The 21490-nt window shown below is 40.4% G+C and overlaps 1 protein-coding gene across 9 annotated transcripts in view; it reads left to right on the forward strand.

The window, feature by feature from the left end:
• NSD1 (nuclear receptor binding SET domain protein 1) overlaps window positions 1-21490 on the forward strand; it is a 119249-nt gene that overhangs the window by 76266 nt on the left and 21493 nt on the right. For all 9 annotated transcript variants that reach the window (XM_053912968.2, XM_053912973.2, XM_053912966.1 and 6 more), the window contains 8 exons: window positions 883-958; window positions 2957-3075; window positions 4036-4179; window positions 7565-7688; window positions 12489-12689; window positions 14683-14862; window positions 19339-19495; window positions 20860-21065. In XM_053912968.2, the coding sequence (XP_053768943.1) occupies window positions 883-958; window positions 2957-3075; window positions 4036-4179; window positions 7565-7688; window positions 12489-12689; window positions 14683-14862; window positions 19339-19495; window positions 20860-21065 (1207 nt within the window). The remainder of the gene's footprint in view (window positions 1-882; window positions 959-2956; window positions 3076-4035; window positions 4180-7564; window positions 7689-12488; window positions 12690-14682; window positions 14863-19338; window positions 19496-20859; window positions 21066-21490) is intronic.

Here is a 21490-nt window from a genome sequence, read left to right on the forward strand (position 1 = left end):
TTAAAAAATGGAAATTGTTTGTCTTCTAGTCTTTTGTTCCATTTAACTGGATACCTAACATTTGTTCCTTTAGTTTATTTGGCTTTGTAAGATTCTTATGTACATTGAACATGAGGAGAGTAGTATTCTTATGATTTATTAACGTACATGGTGAGCATTTGGAAATTCACAATTATATTTCATCTTGTTTTGACCTCAAACTTTGGAGACTATAGCAAGAATAGCATCCATTATATTGAATTTTTGTGGCCACTCAATTTTGTTTTACAGTCATGATGGAAAGTATTCTTGTGGGAGAAGACATTTTCTTGGAGTGGAACTAATTCATACAAACATTAGTAGTAGAGGAATACAATGTGTTAGGAATTACTCTTCACATCTAAATGTTTTGTTTTGAGTTTTATTTTTACCTTAATGTACAGTAATTAGACATTTGATGATTTACAGTTATTTAATATTCAGAATTCATCAAACAAACATTGTAGAAAATCTAATAACTATAAATACAATTTTAAGAAGGTAGATTTTTAAATACAGGGTGGAATGGAATAGAACTGAGATGGTGAGTCTCTGGGTATATACCCCTTCTCTTCCTTTTCCCACTTAAGTCAGAGCTGTATTCTGTATCTGCTTTATATGTCGGAAGTGTCTCTCTCTCTCTCTTAAGGAGCATGTGGTGGTCATTAGTCTTTTGGAGCTTTTTTTTTTTTTTTTTTTAATCTGATGCCTTTCCCTATGAAATTTCTGTTGAACCCTTTATTGTTATCATACCGTTCTTTCAATTGATTAAAAATAGCCGGGATTCTGTATCAATGGCAATAAACCATTCAGCTTGGCTTATACTGTAGGGTTTATTTTATGTTGCATTTTACTTACTTGTAGTGTTATCAAGCTGGTCACTTGGAGAATAATGTTACTGAATCAAGTGCTGGATCTCGTTCTAAAGAGTTTGGTGGAGGTGAGTATTTTTAAAAAGTGTAAAGCAAGAGAGTGTGAAGCACCTTGTCAGTTAACCAGAAAAGTTGTCACGTAAGTCGTATGTAAGCAAGACCAGTGAGGTTGCAAATTCTAAGACTTGTTCACCCAAAACTTGTGTACTAAAATTGTGCATGACACTAGAAAATTATATCATCATTTTCAGCTTTATACTAAAATCAGTTAAATGAAATTAGAATTAGCACAGGGAAATTTTAGGAACAGTAGAGAAAAATAGGATCCTTAATTTTCTTTTTAGATAATTCTCCAGACTGCATCATTACTTTCTTGGTTTTGATTCAATTTTTGAGTCTGTAGGACAGAAAGTAGGGAATCTGAGTTGAGAGGGAAATTACAAATCACCTAAATAAGCCAGTCTTTTGACAAATAGTCTTAGTTTCTTTTATCACATTTTGTGACCTTTAGTTCATGAGCATATGCTTGAAAAAGAGAGCTTATATTCCAGCCTAATCATGGTTGCTTCTTGAGGGCTTAGGAATCTTTAGATTAAATTGGAATCTGACTCCTGGAACTTTTACTTAAATGATTTCACTTCAGCCCACAGGCAGAATGGGCAGCCCTTCATTCAATAATGCATATAGTAATCGGAGTTGGAGCATTTATTTTACCAGGTCCTCTGCATAGGACCGTTACTGCTAATCAATCTAAAGCGTCATAAAGAGTTAGGGTACTATCCTATTATCTCTATTATATAGAAGAACCCTGAACATGAAAGAGGTGGCAGGTGTTAGGGAACTAAACCCAGACTTGACCAAATTAGTTGCCACACTACTATCTTACTATCCACCCTGGATTTTTCCATGCCAGTTTTTAAAAAAAATCCTCACGCAAGGATATGCTTACTGATTTTAAGGGGAGGGGGGAGAGGGAGAAGGAGTCAATTGTTTGCTTCTCATATGTGCCCCGACTGGAGGTCAAACCCACTACCTTTTGGTGTATAGGACCATGCTCCAGCCAACTTAGCTACCACACCAGGGCCATGCCAGTTTTTGATCCACTTTGATCCTTTGTCTGCAAATGACATTTATTGATTACTATCATTCCTGAGACATTAGCCCAGATTTGAGCCCACTGCATCAGATGTGGTCTGCCAGCAGAGGGTATCATGGGACAATTACATTTTCTGTGGTCTTAAATGCATACTTCTCTAAAACTGATCGTGATTATTAAGTTTTCTAATAAGTAAATCTAGAAGTATGTTAGATTATTTTAACCTTGTGCATATTCCTTAGGCTTATCAATTTGCTTTCTTGCTTTAAAAAAAACCTTACAAAATAATATCAGCTCTTTCCTATACTTTTATACTTTAGTTTTTAAATAAAACCTACAGCCTGCACTTTATCCTTTTTGTATTTCATCTAAATATTTCAGCTTGTGAAAATTTTGAACCTTTATTCTGCCATTATATTAACTCTTCCTTTAGTCATAGGCTATCAGTAGCTTTGATAGCAGACCTTCTTCATCTCCATTAGTCAGTCCAAGAGAGCAAAGGTAGCTTCCCAAAGGCATGTGCCCTGACTGGGAATCGAACTGGCGACTTTCGCTTTTGTGGAATGATGTTCCGCCAATGTGACACACACCCTGACTGAGCTATACCAGTCAGGGCATGTACCAAAGAATTTTAGCAGTTTATATGTGCCATGAGACGAAAAAGATTTAAAATCACTGATATAGAATGAAATTGCTTCAATAACCTACCCATACATTTATTATTTAATCTGTACGAGGCAGAATTTATACATATGTAGCTAATTTCCAAAAATCTTAATATAGTCATGGGTAAGTCTCTTTCTTCTCTGCCCCTGTGTTTCTCATCTACAGAGTTGGAGAATATAACAGGTTTTAAGGTTAGTTTCTACTCTAAAATTCCATAATTCTATGAGGTTCCTTTAGTTGAGGCTAGGAGTTCTTGGGCATGTATATCATTTGCTAGCAGTTAACACCTCTTTTCATGTTGTAGGCACTACCAAGATGTTTGATAAACCAAGGAGGCGAAAACGACAAAGACATGCTACAGCTAGGATGCATTATAAAAAACTGAAAAATGAAGACTCATCAAGAGACACTCCAGGCTTACAGGTATTACTCAGTTCCTAATCTTGTGACCTTGCAAAATGAAGCTACTTTTCACAGTAGAGGCCACATCCCTCTTTCCCTTGAGTTCTCTTAAGAACAGTATGCTACTGAAATGGTTAATGGCTATAAGCAATCCTGGAGAAACAGAATATGTAGCCTGACCCTAGTAAAAATCAGTCAAGGCACATGTGGCATCTGTGGGTATGACCTTTTTATAAGATCACATCCTGTGCTGTAGGTGTCAGGTGAAATGTATAACTGTTTCATCAGAAAAGTAAGCTTTTTCTGAAAACCAAAGAGCACAACATCCAGTAACCATGCAATCCAAGTGAACTTGGATATTGCCCTTTAAACGAATTGAGACTGCTGGAGTTAGGGGCAACACTCATTTGCTTATTTCTCGAAATTATCAACAGCTTGATTTTAGACTGCTATTTATAAACCTCGGCTTTTAGGAAACAGACATAGATTTAAAACTCTTTCCTTATAGAGCATCAGTGTAGTCATTGATGCTATGTCTGGCTTTTACAACTCAGGTTAAAAGAGCATTAGAGCAGGTTAGGCCAGCATCACACGTTATATGTAATGAGAAGTGTTTCTTTCCAGGACAATTTGAATAGAGTGCCCAAGAGGGGCATTATTTAGGAAACACTGATCTTGGAAGGACAAATAAGTAATCAAATAAACTTAAGAATGTTTTCTCTCCCTTAGTGAAACCTTAAAATGGAACAGCTCAAAAAGTTCCAGTGGAACAGCCTCAGAGCAGTTAGTGGCAGGGCATGAGGCGCCCACTACCCGCCCAATCACAGCAGGGTTAGAACTAACATTGCATGCAGTCCGCCCGCGTGATTGGCTGAACACCTGTAAGTGCTGATGGCTAGACAAATAGCAGCCCTGAGGGAGGGGGTCACATGGAGGAGACGTCAATGATGCAGATGTGGGGCGTTATTTTTTCTCTGCAAGGGAGACCTGATGACACACAGGACCGCTGCAAGCCCCAAGGAGGCTGTTGAAGAGGGCACGGACGCCGACCACGGGATGCCTGCATCTAGAAAGCTGCAGGGCGAGCGAGGTGGAGGGGCTGCGCTCAAGGAGAACGTTTGTCAGGTAGAGCATGTTGCCCACTTGCCTTTCGATTGTATGCTCGTCTATGAAGAGAAGCCCTCTCCGTCTCTTAATGGCCGATCTCGATTAGAATAATAATTTTATTGGATTATTCCAGTGGAGTCACTTCCCTTTGAAGATTACCTCCTTTCCTTCCCCACGAAAGGAGAAAAGAGAAGTATTTACTGTTGGTGAATCACTTGCCCTTGTTGTCCATGAGTAGATGTCTCAAAACAGGTCTGAGATGGAAGAGGTGAATCTGTGGTTGCTCAGTCAAATACCACTTTTTTCCCCTGTACCTATCAGGGTGAAAATCTTTTAGTTTGTAAGGAATTTTTCAGTTTGTTAGTAATTTTGCTTTGAGATTTATTTTATTTATTCACCGCTTTAAAGTAGTAACTTTAGAGGACCAGGATCTATCATATATGTACCAACTTTAGAGGACCTACTGCCTATATCTTTCTATTTAATTAGTGAACGTTTGTATAGTACTTACTATGTATTAAACACTGTTTCCGTCACTGTAGATATTACACATCATATTCATCATAAAAATCTTATAAGGTAGATTATCATTATTATCCTCATTTTATAGATGAGGAAACGGGCACAGAGATATTAAATAGTGAAGCCAGGATATATACCCAGACGGTCTGGGTTTAGAGTCTTAACCAAACCACTAATATAAGATGTGGCTCCACCTCATTGTTGAAGAGCCTTTATTCAGCTTGGGAGGAGAGTCAGTTAAATGGATGCTTTGGTTATGTTTTCTTTTTATGGTCTTGATTTACCTTTGTATTGGGTTGGCTAAAAAGTCTGTTTAGGGGTTTTTTTGTAAAATAAAAGACATTTTTCATTTTCACCAGTAACTTTATTGACTTGGATATTTTGAGTATGTCGGCTGTCTCCCACTATTGGCTTCTAGTGGGTCAAGGCCAGGGGTGCTGCTGAACATCCTCCAGTGCATAGGACAGCCCCCCGCAGAGAGTTACTTGGCCAGGATGTGCGTAGTGCCAAGAAACTTCGCAAACCACTTCTGACACGTTCGATCAGTCACCGCACCTTCTCCACACACGGCACAAATCTTTTTTTGCATTTCAGTTGCATTTTAACCTTTCTTGAAATTATAAAGCATAATACACCAAAAATGTTGCATATTTTCTTCCATCTTCAATATTAAAATGGCTGCACAAAAATTTAGTAATTTCGATAAGTTTTTTTTAAGCACACGCTGATGTGACAGCTGTCACAATACAATTCAACAAAATTGTTTCAAATGAAGTTAAAGACAACTAATCACAACTAGGGCCATCATTCGGAAAAAATTAAACGAACTTTTTGGCCACCCCAATAAATTCTTAAAACCTGGCATATAAAAAGTTGAAGATATAGCTTGGGTTTTTTTTCCTAATTGAAACAGCTAAAAAGTAGTATTAACCTGGACTTAGAATGTTATTATGGCAAATATAATTTTATCTCAGTTTCTTTGTCTATTCATTTTTACTAGTATATACATTGTGTATGACACACACACACACACACACACACACACACACACACACACACACACACACTTTGCTCAAAGAAGGTTGATTGTTTAGACCAGCGCCCAAACTCAGGGTTAATCCTAGAGGCTGTTTGGCCCACTACATTTATTAACAAAAAAGTGATTACTCCCTGGCTGGGTGGCTCAGTTAGAGCATCATCCCATGCACCAAAAGGGTGCAGGTTCAGTCCCTGGTTGGGGCATGTGCAGGAGGCATCGGATTGATGTTTCTCCCTCTCTCCCTCTCCCTCTAAAATCAATAAACATATCTTTAGGTGAGGATTTTTTTTAAAAATTATTAAAATTATGGTGACTCAGCAGCCCTGGCTTGTTTATTAGATCAATTTTTGTTTAAATGTTTTCTTTGTATAACTTATTAGTAGTGCCTCTTTTTACTCTCAAGTGTCCCACTTTGAAAGATGAATTATAGTTAAAGGGTTATTCTATATATTTGGTTAATACGAAAGATATATTCTTTGATATATACTATAATTGAAGTTTTTCTGCTTCAGTGATGAAGGTCAATTTGTTTACTGTACATTGAACCTAATGTCACTGGCACTCTGAATATACAAAACAAAATATGTAATACTTGTGGCACTTGTCAGTTTTTATGTGTGAATGTGGGATAGCAAAACCCGTGAGACTAGTGCAGACTACAAACTGACTAAGACCTTGCTGTTTCTTCTTAGTCTCTGGCTGCCGCTGGCTTTTCCCCTCAAAGGCCTACTCATTTATTTGATGTTAAGTGGCCAGGAGCTGTTCTAGTTGTTTGAGTTCCTGAAGATACTTGATTCACCTAGCCACCTTTTCCCTTTCTCGTCTTGCGTAATGAGCATATGACTCTGTGTGTGTGTGTGTGCGCGCGCTAACCACTATGGGGGGGAAGTCAGGTTGTTACAGGGGTGAAAAGTAACAAATGTTGGGAATTTGCAGAATTTTAATAAACTCTAGAATGTTTTCAAAATGATAGATCTAGATGCTTATTTCCTAAGGCTCTATCTTAAGTGACACCCCATCTTAGGTGAGACCACCTGAGGAGGGTGGTCTCTCTGAGCTGGTTCATAGCTCAAGGATTGTTCAGACACTAACTGGAGCCCTTTCAGAGCAGTTCTGACCCAGTCCAGCTAGCTGGTAGCTCGTGCTCAAACCATTGCAGTAGTCTTCTTGATTCTCTTTGCTTCTGGTCTCACCTTTCTACTCTTATTAAACTCATGTTCCATGTAGCAGTCACAGGGATCTGCGTTTGAATGAATATCCAATTTTAGCCTTCCCTTGGTAAAGCTCTCTAATGGAACATCTGAAATCTGAAACGCTGTATTGTAATCTGTAAGGTCACCTAACCAGGCCTTGGCCTCTTTCATACCTCATCTTCTACCACTTGTAACTTTTGTTCACTTTAGTCCAGTGACACAGGCTTTCCTTGTGGTTCTCAGACATGCCGTGGTTGTTCCCGCCTGTGGACTTTGTATACACACTGCCTTCCTGCGTCTCCTTCACATTACATGGCCGACTTGCCATTCATAGCCAGTCTGAGAGGCCATTTCTAATCACCCCATCCAAAGATCTGTTTGAATGCTCTACCTAATGCTTATCATTGTCTGATACCTTTTCTGTTTAAGTTTTTACTTGTATTTCCTGTCTTTAGAATGTAAGAACCACGAGACCCAGGGCCTTGTGCTACCTGGCGTAGAGGAGGTAATCATTAAATATTGGCTAAATGATTGGTGGGCTTCCTTGTTTCTGGCAAAGCTGCTTGTTAATCTTCTTCATGAGGGCCTCCTGCTTGGGATTTTTAAAAGCCTTTTTCTATAGACAGATCTGTTTTCTTTTTCTTAACAGAACTGTGAAAAACTGGGTGAGCTGCTGTTGTGTGAGGCTCAGTGCTGTGGGGCTTTCCACCTGGAGTGCCTTGGATTAACTGAGATGCCCAGAGGAAAATTTATCTGCAATGAATGTCGCACAGGTAAAGTTAGATATAGAGGGGTCTTCTTCCAAAGAAGGTCTGAGTTTTAAAGTTTTTCATGTATAGGAGACACTGTTTTGTTGCAATACTGGGCTAGTTGCCATAGACATAGGTGCTGTGCGATCTTTGCCCTCTGAAGAGCTTCCAAATGAATAATGAATGTACAGTGTAGCGTGATGTAGTTCAAAAAGTGTTGTGGTGGAGGTGCATTTCAAGTGCTCTGTGAACAAAGATGAGCCGCTGCCACAGAGGAAGATGCCTGAGTTTGACTGGAAGAGAGAAGTGGAGACGGGAAGGGCAGGTGGTCCGGTAATGAAAGTAGAGGGTAAAGCATAGATCAATGCTTTCAGAGTGTAAGATGTTCAGGGAAGAGGCACTGGTGAGTGAGAGGGAAGGCTGCCGGGTTACTGGTGATGATTTATATTTCTTGCTGTGAGTGGTGATTACGTAAGCATGTTTTACTTCATGATTATTCGTAAATAATACACTTAGGATATGTGTACTTTTCTTCATATGTCAATAAAACTTTACCCCCAAAAAGTGATATTTTGGGAGTTATAATATGCAAATTGAGTCAGAAACTGGGAATGGTCAGACGAAACGAACCTGTAAAGTACTTCCCAAATTGTGCTAAGGACATTGCTCTGTTTTCGGCATTATGTGTGGACGGTACAGCATTTTAGTAGTGAGGAAATGAGGACTGAGTCTCAGGCTCCTAAGGAATTAAAACTGTAAGTGGGAATGGTGCTGCCCAAAGAGAAAGCACCTGCAGAGTGGCAGGGCAGCGACAGTACCTGGGGATACCTCCTTAAAAGGTGCTCCTGGAGGGTAAGGAGGGTCAAGTCAAAGAATGTGAAGCCACGGGAGTGGGGTGTCATAAGCAGGGGCAGATACCGCAAAGAGACAAGATCAAGGAGGTGCTGGAGTGAACAGAGGCTGTTGTATTTGACAGTGAGAAGTGGTTGACTTTTCACCAGAGGATGCCACATTAAAGCAGCATGAGGGCGAACGGGTAGCAGTAGACGCTATTTCTTAGAGAAGCTTGATTTTAACAAAAAGAGGGGCAGTAGCTGAAGGGAGGATATTAATAGCTTCAAGAGGAAGAGCATCTTGAGTTTTTGCAGGATGAAGTTTAAGAACTGTGTAGAGAAATGAATATCCTTTCCAGGAGAGTGAGTAGTTAGACGAGTACAGTCACAGGCAGAAGAGGGTAAGAGAGGAAAAGGGAAAATGGAATGTCCCATGGAGTAGTGAGACAGGAGAAGGAAGCAGAGGCAACTTTTTCTCGGCTTGGAGAGAATGTTAGGAAAAGGGGTTTCTAACTGGAAGGGAAGAGTGTAGGTTTAGGGTAGGTCCTGTGGGGAGTGGGACAGAATTTACTGGGGTCTGTACATAGATGGCGGTGTCCTGTTGAGTTATTAATCTTTCTACTGCCACTGCTAACAACGTGGGGACAAAAGCTGGAGGATAAGGTGGTTGTGGGATTATTTCGCCTAATCTTAGAAAGACCGTCTCGCCTTTTGTGCCAGTGATCCAGTTTTGCTAGCCTTATCTTTTAAATCAACTGTATTGGAGTATGATTTACCTACTATAAAATGCACCCATTTTAATGTATGTTTTCATAAGTGGTTTAATTTTAGATTTTATTTGTATATTTTTAGAGAGGGTGAAAGGGAGGGAGAGAGGGAGAAAAACAGCAATTGGTTGCCTCTCACACACACCCAACAGGGGACCTGGCCTGCAACTCAGACATGTGCCCTGACTGAGAATTGAACTGACACCCTTTGGGTCTGTGGGACGATGCCGAACCCAGTGAGCCACACCAGTCAGGGCTCTTACAGGTTTTGATAAAATTTATACACCCATGTAACTCCAATCACAGGGAAGATTAGAACATTTCTATCATTCCAGAAAGGTCTCAGCCCTTACACAACTCACCCACCCCACCTCCCACCCCCTTCTTCAATTCAGGCAAGTAATGATCTGCTTTCACATTAGATGTATTCTTTGTTAGTGTTTCATGTAAAGGGAATCAAAGTCTTTGTAGTTTTTTGTGTCTGGCTCAGCATGGTTTTTTTGAGACTCATCTATGTTGTATAGTACTTCTTTCTTAAAACAGCTTTATCGAAGTGTACTTGTAGTACAAGAAACTGCACAAAGTGTACAGTTTGATAAGTTTTTGTGAGGGTGTGTGTACATACACCCGTGAAACTACCACTTAGCATAGTTATTTTTAGATTCATCAACATCATTCGGGTATTGAGAGTTCATTCCTGTTTATAGTTGAGTAGCACTTCATTGTATGGATGTACCACAGTTTGTTTATCTATTCATCTCTTGGTGTACATTTGGATTGTTCTCAGGTTGAGTTATTATAAATAAAGTTGCTGTGAACATTCGGTTCTTTGTATGGAAACATTGTCTTTTCTCTTGTGTGAATACCTAAGAGTAGATGGCTGCATCATGTGGTAGGTACGGTATATGTTTAACTTTTAAAGAAACATTCAAAGTGTTTTCCGAAATGTTTGTACCATTTTACATTCCCATCAGCAATGTATGAGAGTTTCTGTTCTTCCCCATCTTCAGCCACACTTGGCATTGTCAGTCTGTTTGACTTTAGCCATTCTGACAGCTGTGTGGTGGTATCTCATTATGGGTTTAATGTGCATCTCCCTCATGGCAAATGCTGTTGCACATCTTATGTGCTTATTTGCTGTCCTCTTTAATGGTGTGTGTGTGTGTGTGTGTGTTTCTAATTAGGTTGCTTATTTTCATGTCTGTTAAGTTTTAAGAGTTCTTTATATTCTGAATACAAGTCCCTTATCAGATATATACTTTTCAAATTAGTCTCCCAATCTGTAGCTTGTTTCTTTTCTTTTTAAAGATTTTATTTATTTATTTTTAGCCTGAGGGGAAGGGAAGGAGAAACAGAGGGAGAGAAACCTCAATGTGTGGTTGCCTCTCACACGCCCCCTACTGGGGACCCCACCTACAACCCAGGCATGTGCCCTGATTGGGAATCAAACCTACGACCCTTCTGTTCACATGCCTGCACTCAGTCCACTGAGCCACACCAGCCAGGGCATTGTTTCATTTTTTTAATGGTATCCTTTGAATATTGATAAAGTTTAGCTTATCGACTTGTTCTTTTTATGGACTGTACTTTGGTGTCATACCTAAGACATCTTTCTGAACCCAAGGGTCACAAAGATTTTCTTTGTTTTCTTCTGAAAATTTTATAGTTTTAGGTTTTACACTTAGGCCTATGATCTTTTTTGAATTAACTTTTGTATATGATGTGATGTGATACGATGTAATTTTTGTATATGAAGTACTTTCTGGGTCATTTTACCTATATGTTTCAAAAGGTCTAACACTTAGAACATTTAAAAAATACATATATCCTGTGTGTGCAAAATTATAGTGTAAACCCCTCTGTGTCATCTGCTGCCCAGGTCCATTTTCAGATTTTCCCACTTATCTCAAAGATGTCTCTTTACAGTGTTTTGAATCAAGGTCCAGATAAAACCTGTGTAGTATGTTTGATGTTCTCCTACGTTTCTCATGAGGAACAGCATTTCCTGCCCTCTCGCCCTGGGTTTAAATCGGCATCTCTTTGTGAAGACAGTGGCCATTTGACCTACAAAGTTTTCCACGTTCTAAATTTGGTGATTGTACCCTTCAGGTGTCTGTTTAATTCAACTTGTTTCTCTTTTCTCCAGATTTCCTGGAAACTTGTAGAGATTGGGTTAGTTTCAGGTCAGTTTTCTCTTGGCAAGGTGATGGGTACTTCCTGTTACTTCCTATTCACGTCAGCAAACATGTCTTATCAGTTTCCCACTGAACAGTGCTCTAAGACTGAGTTAGTCATGTTGTCAGCCTGATCAGTCTATTATAAAGCTCCTTACTGTGATACTGTGATTTACAGTAAATATGTATTGGGTCATTGTCTAGTTTCTGGTGCAGAGCTCCTGGAACCCTTAGAATTTCCTGAGTGATGGGAGCCATAAAGCTGGCTTTGAATGCCTTTTGTTATGTTAATGTGGTGACTTTTGGACCCATCTGAAGATGGTGGTTGGTTGCCTATAGAACCGCCCGCGTGACTAGAGGGTTGCAGCCCTACCTTTCTGACCTCAGGGGAGAGGAAAAGAGGGGGGCTGGAGGTTGAAACAGTACACAATCATGCATGTGTAATTAATCCATCAAAATCCAAAAGGAAGGGGTTGAGAGAACTTCTGGGTTGGTGAACGTGTGGAGGTTCTGAGAGAGTGGCGTGCTTGGAGAGGACGTGGAAGCTCTGAGCCATTTCCCCGTCCTTGCTGTATACATCTCTTCCATCTAGCTGTTCCTGCGTTGTATCCTTTTATAAGACCTGGCCATCTAATAAGTAACATGTTTCTCTGAGTCCCATGAGCTGCTCTAACAAATTAATTGAACCCAAGAAGGGGATTATAGTTACTTACTTGTTCAGAAGTACAGCCCACAATCTGGTCTTGAAGATTGGTGTCTGAAGGGGTGCGTGGACACGACCTTCTCTGGGGCCAGTTCCTTAACCTGTGGGATCTGCTGTTATCTCTAGGTAGGTAGTGTCAGAATTGAGCTGAATTGTAGGACAGCCAACTGGTGTTGCAGAATTGCCTGGTGGGGAGGGAACACACCCTACACCCAGCCCCTTGCCCCCTCCCTCCTGGCAGAATTTGGTGTGGAATTTTATGTGCTCACTAACTTCTCGTCTAATGGTTTTGCATTGGGTGAGTTCTTGAATTGTTATTAATATGCTACCTTCTTTCTCATTTCCAGGAATCCATACCTGTTTTGTGTGTAAACAGAGTGGGGAAGATGTTAAAAGGTGCCTTCTGCCCTTGTGCGGAAAGTTTTACCATGAAGAGTGTGTCCAGAAGTACCCACCCACTGTCATGCAGAACAAGGGCTTCCGGTGCTCCCTCCACATCTGTATAACCTGCCATGCTGCTAATCCAGCCAGTGTTTCTGCATCTAAAGGTACAGATTTCTCATATGAACTAATCTAATTTTAAAATAGCAGTGCCATTGGCAGTGGATGGTTCCAGATGCTATCTGGCATGTCTCTTCGTGACCTCTCTAGCTGTCGTCGAGTACCAGTGTTTTGTGTGAGAGAAGAGAGTAATGCACTAGTTAGTTACCACGTTGTTTTCTATGCAGCCCTAATGTTACGTGGTTGTTTTAAATATTTGAATTTTAGGTGAGATTTAGTTTGAAAAAGTGTTTTGTTGCATGTCTTCATCCTGCTATCTACTCCATTAGACCAGGAGTCCCCAACCCCCAGTACCAGTCCGTGGCCTATTAGGAACCAGGCCACACAGCAGGAAGTGAGCGGCAGGCAAGCCAGCAAACTGGTCCCTGGTGCCAAGAACGTTAGGGACTGCTGCTTGGACCCCAGCGCATTCTCCTCCTGTGGGGACTGCTGCATTGGACCCCAGCGCATTCTCCTCCTGTGGGCCCCTTTGTGTCTGTGGTCGTCACGTGGAATGTCCTTCAGACATACGTGTAGGTCAAAAGTGAGGTTTCTGTTTTGTGTCGATTTATTTTTGTTAGTTCGTTTTTTTAAATGGAAACTGCTATCTTGAAAGCTTTTTTTCTGCTCCATAGTTGGAGAGCTGAACTTTCCAAAACTATTGGTAGATGTAGATAAACCCAAGTTTTTAATCTGTTCCTACCATGAAAATAATCATGTCTTTCTGTTCAGTAATAATGGGTCTCTTACTGATTTTCCTAAAAGCCAAATATTGTGTCTCTGCTGTTAAAAGCTTGTGTGCCTAAAGAGCCCCCACTTCACCCATTGAGATGTGAGCAGGGAAATTTAGTAGTCCTGACTCTTCTCATTAATCAGTCTTTTAACTAGATTGGCACTACCTTTTGTAAGTTGATTTCCAGGCCCTCTAGATCTCATCAGCCTTTTTTTTTTTTTTTTTTTTTTTTAAGATTGTATTTATTTTTAGACAGGGGAAGGGAAGGAGAAAGAGAGGGAGAAAAACATTGGTGTGTGGTTGCTTCTCATGTGCCCCCTTCTGGGGACCTGGCTGGCAACCCAGGCATGTGCCCTGACTGGGAATTGAACCAGTGACCCTTTGGTTCACAGGCCTGCACTCAATCCACTGAGCTACACCAGCCAGGGCTCATCGGTCTTAATCACAGTAATTTAACTTGCTTGATCAAAATTGCAGTTTAACCATCAGGTACTTTACTGTTTTCAAATGTTATTGTAGGTTACATTTAGATGGTTTGGTAATGGCTTTCAGTTGAGGTGTGTTAGAGGACATAATTTCATCAGCAAGGAGTAGAGGGGCTCTTTTACCTGAAAGGCTTTAAGAATCACAACATCAGGCAACAAAAGCAAGCAATAATAGTGTTCCTGCCATCTGGCCTTTTATTCCAGTAGTGCACATGTCCACATACCGTTTAGTTTGCAGGAGATTCCAGGTTTCCTAGGGGTCTGGGCAGTGGTTTCAGTAGGGCTTTTTGGTGAGGCAGGCTTATTTACCGTTGTGGGATCTGACTCCTTGTGTTGAAGTTATATAGTTCCCACCTGAGCTTTTTATAGTGAATTGGGTTTTAAGATCCCCTGCCCTGGATGTAAGGGTGATCTGGCTGCGACATCTGTCACCCCATCCATCGCCAGGGTTGATTCGGCTGATCTGGCTGGCTAGGCGGGTCTCCCCTTCCTCCCTCACCGATCCATGTGCGTCCCTCCCAATGCTGTGTGCTTGGCCAAAGAGGACGACCTCCCCAACTAGCAGAGAGGACCGGTCTTTGGTCGGGGTATATGAGTAGCTGCGCTTCCCTGCTGGAACCTTCACACAAGCTCTCAAAGTCCCCTGACCTAGCAGTGCTTTTTTCTCTTCGTGACGTTTTCTCAGTACTAGCACATAAACTTGAATAACTCACACTTTTTAATATTTAATATGTTTATTTTTCTTTTGTTTCTCCCTGATTACCCTGTGTCTTGTATTTTTAGGTCGTCTGATGCGCTGTGTCCGCTGCCCTGTGGCATACCATGCCAATGACTTTTGCTTGGCTGCTGGGTCAAAGATCCTTGCGTCTAATAGCATCATCTGCCCTAATCACTTTACACCCAGGCGGGGCTGCCGAAATCATGAGCATGTTAATGTTAGCTGGTGTTTTGTATGCTCGGAAGGTAAGTCATGACTTACTGATGTATGAATAGTTTAAAAAGAGATTAATACAGTATCTTAATTGCAACAAAAAGTTTTCTTCATATTGCTACTACAAGAAATACGAGGAAGTGATATACTGAATTAATATAACAGAACTTCCAGATTTGGATTTGTTCCCCAATAGGAACATGTTTTATTTTTATTTTGAATAGTGATTTGATTTTTATCAAATGTTCAACATTTGAAGCAATAAAGAAATAGACAAAACCACTGTTGGAAAAATGAGGGCATATGCTCAAGCAGTACAAAGTCCTAGTTATAAGATGAGTAAGTTTGGGGGGTGGGATGTGCAGCATAGTGACTGTGTTAAATATTTGAAAGTAGCAAAGAGAGTACATCTTAAAAGTTCTCACCACCAAGAAAAAAATATGTAACTGGGATATGATAGATGTGTTATCTAATCTTACCCTGTTAATCATTTCACAGTATACACACATGTCAGGTCATTATGTTGTATACGTTAAACTTACACAATGTTACATGTAAACTATATCTCAGTAAATCTTGAGAGACAAAGACAAAAAAGAAACAGAAAGAACAAACAAACCCCAAATCACCTGAGTCTCACCATCAGAAAAAAAAATTACTTAATGTTAAGTGATACCACTCCAGACATCTGCGCATATAATTGGATAGAGGCAATTCTAGAAGATGGTGTCATGGCATAATTGTTTTGTTTTGTTTTGTTTTTAAATTAATTTTACATGAATTTAAATGGAAGAAGGGAAAGTGAAGAAATTTATGAATTTCCTTACTATAAGGTATATTAATGTTTCTAAAAGTCTTATAAAGTGGACAAAAAGGTAATTTTATATCTTTTATATATTCAATTTAAAAGTATTTCTCCTGTAGAACAGAGTCAGTATTACCCATCTTATATAATTCCTGTCCGTTTCTCACGGCCTGGTTTCTGCTAGTTATGTGGAAGATTTAGTGTTCATTGCCAGTCTGATTACGGTGGTGCACTTAGAGTTCTGAACTGTTCCCTTGCTTAAGTGAACTTCTAAGAAGCACCATAGGTGCGGTAGTTCTTGGTGTGAGGCTGTCCAGCATTTGCCTGTGCACGGGAAGCCCGCATGCTCTTTTTCTGAGACTGGTGCTGACATTGCTCCACCGCCTTCTGGTGTGAAGGTGACGCCAGCTCTCATGCTCATTGTCTTCATTCCTTTTCTGAATGACTAAATTTTGTTGAGTAGTAAATTTTGGGGAACAATTTACATGAGTTGTTTTTTTTTTTTTTTTAATATCTGCTACTTTGCCATGCAATTTTACAAAAACTTGTGTGGTTAGGAACATTTTCAAGGCATAATTGATAAAGAGTGAACATGTGTAATTTGATGAGCATCCCCTTTAAGAAATTTGAGTGTAAAAAGTGTTAAAGTTAGCAAAGAAGGTCCCTTTTACTTTTGTTCTCAAGATTTATGTAACCTGATAATTTAAGGAAAAGCTCCACTTACTGATTAGGGTCTGCATCAGGGCGTGATTGGTATCCTCAAACTATGGTGTTAATTTAAAACAAAGAAGGATACTAAATATACTTTATATGAGTAGAAGCTGGAACTTTGGTATTGTTAGGGATATTTTAATGCACAGCAAGGACTATGTTAGTTTTGTTGATTGTCCTGTATAAAACTTTATGACATCATACATTTTTGTTGTTGTTCTTATGATATCTGCTCCTTTTAAAACTGTCTTTTTCAGCCCTGGCCAGTGGGGCTCAGTGGATTGAGCACTGACCTGCAAACCAAAGGGTCTCTGGTTTGATTCCCAGTCAGGGCACATGCCTGGGTTGCAGGCCACATCCCCAATAGGGGGCACATGAGAGGCAACCACACACTGATGTTTCTCTCCCACTCTTTCTCCCTCCCTTTCCCTCCCTCTAAAAATAAATAAATAAATAAAATCTTTAAGAAACAAACAAACAAAATGTCTTTCTCTGCCCTGGCTAGTGTGGCTCAGTAGATTGAGTGCTGGCCTGCGAACTGAAAGGTCACGGGTTTGATTCCCTGTCAGGGCACATACCTGGGTTGCCAGCCAGATCCTCATCATTTGGGGGTGTGCAAGAGGCAACTGAGTGATTTTTCTCTCCCTCTTTCTCACTCCCTTCCCCTTTCTCTAAAAATAAATGAATAAAATCTTTACAAAATGAGTAAAATAAAGCTGTCTTTTGGTGAAAACTGCTGCTTGTTATTGTATCACCTTTCTTTTGTTTAGAATAAAGTTAAAGACAGAATTTTGGTATTTAATAGCATTTAAAGATAGCATTCTGTAATTCTCCTCTCAGTGTCTGTGATGGTGAAGTAGAGGCTCCAAGTTTTCATGTTTCTTAAACATGGGAAAATGAAATAGTTTCAGCATTAGACTGTTTTTAATTCCAGGGTAACATGAAATGAATGTGAAATGGTTTCGGAGTAGAAGTGCCCATGTGATCATTACGCTTTAATGTAATCTATGTTGTTTTCAGCTTACGTATTACATTTATGCATGTGTAAGTGCTATTCTGAAAGGGGCCATAGGTGTCATGAGAGTGCCAGTCATAGAAAAGATTAAAAGGTTAGCAATAATAGAAGGGGATGACTGCTTTTATGTGTCAGTCACTACTAGGCAATTTAATCACTCACTTCTCCTCAAGCAGGTCTGCTTATTTATTGTTCATTGTAGAAAAAAACCTTAGCATTGAGGGAATTACAATTCAGCAAGAGAAGTGAATTCCCCAAGGTCATGTGATCTTAAGAGCTTAAATCTGACATCAGTTGATGCTTGTGCTCTTTGTACACTAGTCTTCCTGTGTCATTGATACTCTCTGGTGTGTTGCCTTTTAGTGAAGAGGAAAGAAAGAGCGTTTATACGAGGTCTGTCCAAAAGGTATCCAGCTATGTAATATGAAAAACAGAGTAATTTATTGAAGAAGATACACAAAACATTGTACATAGGCAGTGACACCTCAGTCCCCTTCAGACCTCAGAGTTTTCCCAGCATCTCTTGCATTGTTGAAAACACTGCATGTCTTTGTGTTTGAATCACCATCTGCTGCCCCATTCCGTTTTCCTAAATCTCATCGATGGTCTGAAATCTCTTCCCTTTCAAAGGTGACTTCAGTGTGAGTAAAAGCCAGAAGTTGGTGGAGTGCAAAATCTGAGCTGTAGTGGGTCCTGAGTCACCTGAGTGATTAGATGTTTTGCCAAAAACCTCTTTAGGAGATGTGATAGATGAACAGATGTGTTGTTGTGATGAAGCTGCCAATCGCCAGTTGCCCATAGCTGCAGCCGTTTTTGTCTTATTGCATCTCTCAACCTCTGAAGAACATTGAGGTGTAGTACTCCTTATTAATTGGCCTGAAGGGGCGTACTTGTGATGGGCAACACCTTCCCAATCAAAAAACACAGTTAACATGGTCTTGATCTTGCTGTGACTTTGCAATGCCTTCTTTGGGTGTGGAGAACCAGGCGACTTCCACTGGGCCAACTAGGCCTTTGTTTCTGGATCATAGCCATAGACCCACGATTCATCTACATTTATGATCTTGAGGAAATCTGGTTCATTAAGTCATTAGCAACTGCAGCACAATGTTCTTTCTGCTCTGGTAGCAGAAGCAGTGGAACGAATTTTGTCATGACATGTTTCATGCCAAGACCCTGCATCAAAATCTCAGAAGCAGTAGTTCTTGGAATCCCCAGATTAGCTTCTAGTTCTCACCCTGTCAGTCACCATCTTTGTTCATTGCAGCCCATACACTTTCAGCATTCTCGGGTGTTCTGCTTGTCACAGGCATTCCAGAATGTGGATCACTTTCATCAGATTTTCAACCATCTTTGAAGCTTTTGTGCCACACTTTTATTTGTGCTGCACTCATTGCATTGTCCTTGAAAGCCTTCTGAATCATCTGAATAGTTTCCATGGACAAACAATTCAAGCTTAACGCAAAATTTGATGCAGATTCATTGCTCTACTCGCTCAGTCATTTCTAATGCAGTGGCCACACAGTACACACGCTCACTCAACGGCATCTACCACCCCCACGGACTAGTACAGTGAAGCCGTCACTGTTCATGCATGTGCATTCCAGTCCACTCTCCTTGGCTGCCAGGCTACATCCATTTCATGCAAACCATTCTTTTTATAGTAACAGTGGCTGGGCTTTTTCTGGACAGGTATGTGTGTATGTACATACATGACTTTTAGAGGTTTGCCCTGACCTAATTTTGCCAGTAACATCTCATGTTTACTTGCTGTGAATCTAAGAAACCTTGGAGGGTGTGGTTCAGGAATATCGAAAAGGAAATACTCTTGCAGCAAAGTCTTTCTGAGTAACTAACTAAATTACTAGGTCCTTTGCTGAGAGACAAGTAACTGGTTAGGCGCTGAGCAAAGGCTGTTTCAGCTGGGTCCTCATATGTAACCTTGCTTCTAACTGCCACGTTTTTTTATTTCTACAGGAGGCAGCCTTCTTTGCTGTGATTCTTGCCCTGCTGCTTTTCATCGGGAATGCCTGAACATTGATATTCCGGAAGGAAACTGGTATTGCAACGACTGCAAAGCAGGCAAAAAGCCACATTACAGGGAAATTGTCTGGGTTAAAGTTGGAAGATACAGGTGAGTAAGCATGAAGGAGACAGGCACCCTTTTTTTTTAAAAACCATTCTCTGTTTCTTGCGATCTCTTAGATACAGTGCTTAACATTTTCTAATGATCTCCCTGGTTAGGCAAGGTCTCCCCCATTAGTTTTTCATTAGAAGAGAAAAACTGATTTTTTGTTTTGATCACAGGAAAATGTAGAAAATTCATTCATGAAACAAACTGACAAACCTTAGAAATAAGGAAGATACATTGCTTGCTAACATTTTGGCATATTTACTTGCAGATAACACCAATACATGCACCCTCAAAATAATCAGCCTTGTAATTTATACTCAGTTTTTTTGTGGCTTGCTTTTTCTCTTTAAAATGATCTTTATTGATCATGGCATGTATAAAAGGATATTGTAACATGGATGATTTTAAAGAATAATAAAAGGAACACCTGTGTATGTACCTCCCAGTGAAAGAAACAGTACATTGCTGGTACTTCTGAGTCTCCCTCCAGCCCCCTGAGTTCATCCTTTCCCCACCCACAGAGAGAGACACTTTACTGTTTCTATTCCTTAGCCTTGCTCTGTAGCTTCACCATATGTATAATACTTTGTTTTGTGTGCTTTAGACCTTTGTATAAAGGGATTCTTGTATTTTTCTGCAGCTTGCTTTTTTCATTCACTATTATTCTCATGAGATGTATTCTGGTTTCCACAGTGCTCCAGTTCATTCATATAATATAGTCATACAGTGTGGTGTATATAGTTCAGCCCTCCATTCTCCTGTGTGGACTGTGAGCATTTTGTCAATGTGCTGGTGTACGTGCACCGGAGCTTCTCTAGGGTCTTCTCAGGATAGAGTAGCAGGGTAGGGGTTTATAGCTTTAATAGCTAAAGCCAAACTGTCTTTCTAAAGCAGTTGTATTAATTTACATGCTTGGCGGGGAGGCATCACTTGGTGTCATTTTTCTGTCCCCTAATACTGAAAGGGTTTTTTTGAAGGCCAAGTTGTATTTTATTGCATAGTATACCATAGTTAGATCTATCATTCCGTTTACGTTGAGCATTTAGGTTGTTTCCAGGTTTTCATTCCTATAGATAATACTTCCTGTTATATAGATACTTATTTCCTGTTACGGATTCCTTGAAGTAAAATAGCTGAGTGTTAGGGAGCGTGTCTGCATGTGCAGGCGTGTGGGGGTGGGTGTCTCAGGCTTTGGTGCACACTGCTTGTCTTTTCCCTGGGTGGGCTGTTAAGATGCTTGAGGTGAGACTTCGATTTGGATGAACAGACATTGCTGTTCTGTATTTCTGTTCTAAAGAGGAGGTTGTTTTCCTAGCGCCTTGCAGTCTTTTAGAATTGTCCTCCTCTGTTTTCACCTTGCCCAGGTGGTGGCCCGCTGAGATCTGCCATCCTCGAGCTATTCCTTCCAACATTGATAAGATGAGACACGATGTTGGCGAGTTTCCCGTTCTCTTCTTTGGGTCCAATGACTATCTGTGGACTCACCAGGCCCGAGTCTTTCCCTACATGGAGGGCGACGTGAGCAGCAAGGATAAGATGGGCAAAGGAGTGGATGGGACATACAAAAAAGGTAACTGTATCCTTTTTGTTTCTCAGACCGACACAGTCCTCTGTTGCCAGAGAATCTGTTCTCTGTCACAACTATGCGTTAGAATCTGTATTATGTTCCGTTAGCAACTGTGTTCTGCCCTCTGGGGGCGTATGTGGCTGCAGCTTCAGGATTTGCAGGGAAATTGACCCTCATAATTCATTGTTTTTGAATTTAACTAATACCTAACTGGAATTTACTTAGAGGAGGTTTTTGTCTTATTAGTTCTGTTTTTAGTTTGCTGGCAAGAAATAACATTCACCAAAAATTATGGAGTAAATAAGATAGTGAAAGTCAAAGCTGATTCTGAGTCAAAGGACATTTTGTCAGCGCACCTAGCCATAAAGGGGTGAGGCAATGGGGGCTAGACATGAAGGGGTGAGGTGAAGGGGTGAGGCAATGGGGCT

The sequence above is a fragment of the Desmodus rotundus genome, chromosome 10, assembly GCF_022682495.2.
Source record: "Desmodus rotundus isolate HL8 chromosome 10, HLdesRot8A.1, whole genome shotgun sequence".
In the NCBI taxonomy this organism is placed as follows: Eukaryota; Metazoa; Chordata; class Mammalia; order Chiroptera; family Phyllostomidae; genus Desmodus; species Desmodus rotundus.